The following is a 4,873-nucleotide window of genomic DNA, read 5'->3' on the forward strand; positions in this document are numbered from 1 at the left end:
AGGCTGCCCCGGGGCGCGGAGCCGGCGCCGGCGCGCGCGGGCGCAGGGAGGCGACTCGAGGCGCGATGTCGGTGCCGCTGCTCAAGATCGGGGTTGTGCTGAGCACCATGGCCATGATCACCAACTGGATGTCCCAGACGCTGCCCTCGCTGGTGGGCCTCAACACCACCAAGCTCTCTGCGGCCAGCGGCGGGACGCTCGACCGCAGCACCGGCGTAAGTCCCCGCCACCGCCCCGCGCGCCCTCCCCGCCCGCTCCCCTCCGACCACGACCCCGGGCTGGGCGGCGCCGAGCAGGGCGCAGGGCCAAGGGCACGGGCAAGGGTCCACGGCGGCTCCCCCAGTGGGGGTGACCCTGTCCCCGTGCTGCCCCGCCCTGCCCCCCGCCAGTGGCCCGCCCTGGTCCCCCAGGGGCGCCACCTCCTTCTTTTGCTGGGCTTCCTCGGGGGGCAGGGGGCCTCAGGGACTCTGAGGCTTGGAGTCCCCTTCAACTAATAGGAAGTTCCTCACTGACAAGGTCAGGAAACTGAGGCAGGGGACTTGGGGACTTGTCCAAGGTCACTCAGCAGGTAAGGGGTGGGGATGCCGCTGCTCCACCCTGTCGGGGCTGGTCCAGCCAGCGCTCGAACTGAGCCCGCCCTACTTTGTGAAAGCCGGACCGGACTGGACTGCCAGAGTGGACGAGCAGGCAGGCGAGCGAGCTGGTGGCTCCGAGTCCCTGAGGCTCCTTTCCCTGTTCATCCCCGCGCCAGGTCCCTCAGGGTCCCGGAGCCCGAAGGTGCAGTGGCCGGGGCGGGGCCCTGGGAGGCACCTGCTGTGGAGCTGGCCCCCTCTCGGTCCTATCACCCCTCCGTCCTGCTTCCCAGGTGTCTTTTTCTTCCCTTGTCAAGGCCTTGGGGGAGGGGGCGAGTGGCCAGGGCGCCTGTGGGCAGGGCTGACTCAGATGGTGGCTGGAGCTGCGTGAGCCAGGCTAAGCTGAGCCAGGCTAAGCGGGAAGCACCCCTGAGCGGAGGAGGATGTGAGGAAGGGCCCCAGGCTGGCTCCCTCTGGGGTGGGGGGTGGCGGGCAGGAGGCTCCTCTCCCGCCTGGTTTTGGCTGCCCAGGGCACAGTGCTCTGGGAGGAGGTCTCCACGTGACCCCAACCTAAGACCCTCGTCAAGTTCACCCCACCGGGTGTTTCAAGGATGGCACCCAGCATTGCTTTCGTAATGACTGCGCTCCTGCGTTTGGGTCCTCAGCTTCTGGGGTTGGCAATGAATGAAACGAATGTATAGCTACTATAGATTCTCCTCCCCACCCCCATGCTAAAAATAGCAGGGAGGTGACCTGAGGCGACAGGGCAGGCTGCGGGGGAGGGTCTGTGCTAGGGGAGTGTTTTTGGACAGTAGTGTCCTCCCTGTGTACCGAGTGCTCAGCACCTGAGCTGGGCAGCAAGGTGACAGCAGCCAGGCACAGCCCTGGTTTCTCGGTGTTCCTTGGGCATACCCCAGGACCGAGGTTGGGTGTGACCTGGCCCCACATGGCACCAGAAACTTGGCGACAGCCACCAAATGACTCGTGGGTAGCAGCCCTCACAGAGTTGGAAGGCTGGTATCTCCTCGGGCAGTCCCTGCCAGGCTTCCTGCGGGACGGCAGCTGGGGCTCGGGGTCCTTGAGGCTCTGGGCTAGCGGGCTGCCGGATCCCGGCTCTTACCACGGGTGTCCATCTCCAAGCATCAGGACGGCTTTGCAAGGCTGCGCCGGCCTTATGAGGAGGAGATCTTGTTTCTGAATTACGTGCTGGTGAGTCAACCAGGCACTCGCGTTCCGGCCTGTCTCCTCGCCGGCTTGCGGCCTCTCCCCCTCCCTGCTACCTGGCCTATCGATTCAGTCAGATGCCAGAACACCACACATCCCTGGAATTGAAAAATCCCCTGAATTTGAACAAAATTTAGAGTTGCGCCTGTTTGACTTCCTTCTAGCCCCGGGGGCCTCGATGGGATTCCGCCCCTTTGTTCTCAGGGGCTCCCGTCCGTCCCTGTGGTCAGAACGTGTCTTCGGACCGCTTTTGTCCTTCTCTGCCAGGGGGTCGGACTTGGACAGCCCTCCCTGGTTGTCGTGCCCGATGCACTTCCTTATGGTCTCACTTCTCTCCCTCTCGCTCCCTCACCCCACCTGCCCCCCCAGGTGTTGCCCACCAACCCTGAAGAGAGCTGGCAGGTGTACAGCTCTGCCCAGGACAGCGAGGGCAGGTGTATCTGCACAGTGGTCGCCCCCCAGCAGACCATGTGTTCACGGGATGCCCGCACGAAACAGCTAAGGCAGCTCCTGGAGAAGGTGAGTCTGTGCGCGTGTGTGTCCGTGTGTGCACGTGTGTGTGCCCACACCAGCTCCAGGCCTGGGCTAGCCTGCACGGTCTGTCCCGGCGGCAAGACCTCCCTCTTTCTCAGCGTGTCCGTGCTCAGAGTAGTTGTGAATGGATGACTGGGTGGATGGAGGCCCCCCACGGATGGCGCAGGAGGAGACGAGTAGCCCCTGCTGGTCGCTGCCCTGGGGAGCCACGGGGGGCGTGGGCTGCTCCCCCATGCCACCATCTCCCCATCTCTCCTAGCGGTGCAGCCCCCCGGGAGAGCACCCTGGGGGCCCCTTGGGTCTCGGCTGGTGGGCTCTTTCCGGGGCCCGCGAACAACTGGATCTGCCAATCGCTGGCCGTGTGGTGCAGGTGCCCCGAGTCTGCCCCTCGGCAGCCCAGCAGCGCCATGTGGTGCAAACACGTGCTTTACACCCGTCATTTCAAAGAACCTACACGAGAATCATGTCGACTTGGCTAGATTTTTCACCCCGTTTCACCACCCACCTACGCACACGGACACCGCACGCCCATGCACACACCATGCACACACCTCCTCCACAACCCCCCCCACACACACCAGATACACGTGCACCACATATACCCCACGTACACACACACACACACACACACACACACCGGTAAGCCATAAGTTTGCCACGGTTGAGGGGTATGGGGTGGGGTGCGGCCTGAGCCCTGAGGAAGCCATTCCCCAACCCCCGGGGCTGTGCTCCTTGCTGGGGAAGGTCGTGGCCGTGCGTTTGGAGAGAGGACAGCACCATGGTGCTCGGTCAGAACTGTTCAGTTTTGAGCCCAGCTCAACCACAACCCCTCATACAACTGCAGGCAAATCAGGTCCTTGTCTTGGCCTCAGTTTCCCAAAGTGTGGAGGGAAGGTGTGGGTCAGCGATTCCCGGCTGCGCCCAGCTCTGCGTGGTCCCGGGGATGGGTGTGTGGGGGGAGAAGGGCCTGGAGGCCATGGGTGCAGCCTGGCCGTGGTGCCTGGTCCACTGTAAGTGACAGTGTGGTCTTTGTTCTGCGTCTCTAGCCCACCCAGTACTTCATTTAGAAAGAATTAAAGTAAACACATTTAGCACATACCACAAACGTTCATTAACACCAAACTAGACCATAGCCTAATTGGGCCTTTAATTATTCAGAATTGCAGAGGAAGGAGGTGGAGCTGGGAGGGGCCTCTGGGGCCTGGGCGGGGGCAGGCGGGGGCTGGGGGGCAGGCTTCAGGCCCTGGAGCTCTTGGGGGAGGTGCCCTCTGGATTCCAGAAAGCTCTCGGAGCCCCTGGGAGCGCAGGCCTTGGGGCCCTTCTTTCTGCCTCCGTACTCCAGGGTGTCAGGGCTGAAAGGTTTAAAGCCCTATCTTATACCCCAGTGGGCACTGTGTTTTCAGAGGGCAGCAGCCTTTTGTTGTGAAAGAGGGCCCCCGTGGCTTCCTGCGATCAGACTGTGTGGCGGGGGCAGGGCTGCTCCTGCCTGTGGGGAGGGGGCACCGAGGTGCGAGGCTCTGGTGGTGTGTTCCCTCGGTGGGGCTGGGGTCCCAACTGAGCACGAGGCGCGGAGCTCTGTGCTTCTCCAGCCTAGCTGCACATGGAGCTCCACCCGAGGGGCGTCCAGAGGTGCAGTCGTGGGCTGCACACCCAGGGGTCCGACTGTCGTTAGCCTGGGGTCCCTGGGAGGGCCTGGAGGCCAGTACCTGACAGATGCCCCAGTGCTGACCTGCGGCCAGGGCTGAGGGCCGCTGGAAACCCGCTGAGTGGAAAAGGCCTGTGGGGGCCGTGGGCTCTGTTCTCTTTGAAAAAGCCACCAGCCCTGACTTTGGAAGTAGGGGCTTTGGAGTCAGGCCAGGCTTTGGATCGTGGCTGCCCGCTGTGGGTTGGTAGACAAGCGGCTTAACTTCTCTGAGCCTTGGTCTCTTTATGCATAACATGGGACTCGAAATAGTGTTCACCTCCCAGGGTTTTATAAAGATTGAATGGAGTAAGTGACAGGACGGGCTCAGCCTGGGGAGGACTGTGTCTTTGATAGCTGTGTGACCTTGAGCTCGTCAGTTGGCTTCTCAGGGACACATCCTGCAGGAAAGAGGATGGATGGCCCAGGGACGGGAGCGTAGACCGGGGTCTTCTCGAGGGAGAACACCCACCTCGGCCCATTCGTCTGCTTTATGACCGGCCAGAGTGGGGGTCCTCGCTCCAGGTGGGACAGACAGTAGGAGAGTCCGCATTTTGTTTTAAGGCAATGGAGTAGCTTGGCATCTTTAAAATTTGTTTTCTCGATCTTAAATTTAATCTTATTTAAAATTCGTGAAAAGCATTCCTTGTCTGGCAAATGAGAAGCCCGTCGCGGTGCGTGTGGCCCCCGTTGGAGGTCTGAGTCTGGAGCGAGTGCGGACCCAGCAGCTTCTGCTCAGCCCACGGAAGCCCCGGCTCTTGTGGGTTTTGCCAACACGGCAGGAACCCTACGTCTCCGGAGGGGAGAGGGATCTTGACTGGAGCGGCCATTTGTGCTCCTCCTCCCAGCACTGTGGCTGCAG

At 62.1% G+C, this 4,873-nt stretch overlaps 1 protein-coding gene across 3 annotated transcripts in view; it reads left to right on the forward strand.

The window, feature by feature from the left end:
* The window catches only part of OLFM1 (olfactomedin 1), a 35,557-nt gene that overhangs the window by 12,070 nt on the left and 18,614 nt on the right, over nt 1–4,873 (forward strand). The window contains exons 1-2 of one of the 3 annotated variants that reach the window (XM_021691206.2): nt 66–215; nt 2,166–2,315. In XM_021691206.2, the coding sequence (XP_021546881.2) occupies nt 66–215; nt 2,166–2,315 (300 nt within the window). Of the gene's footprint in view, nt 1–65; nt 216–2,154; nt 2,316–4,873 lie in introns of those variants that run through there. The other 2 variants (XM_044920371.1, XM_044920372.1) reach the window with 2 other exon arrangements.

This window comes from Neomonachus schauinslandi, chromosome 13, assembly GCF_002201575.2.
Source record: "Neomonachus schauinslandi chromosome 13, ASM220157v2, whole genome shotgun sequence".
Classification (NCBI taxonomy): Eukaryota; Metazoa; Chordata; class Mammalia; order Carnivora; family Phocidae; genus Neomonachus; species Neomonachus schauinslandi.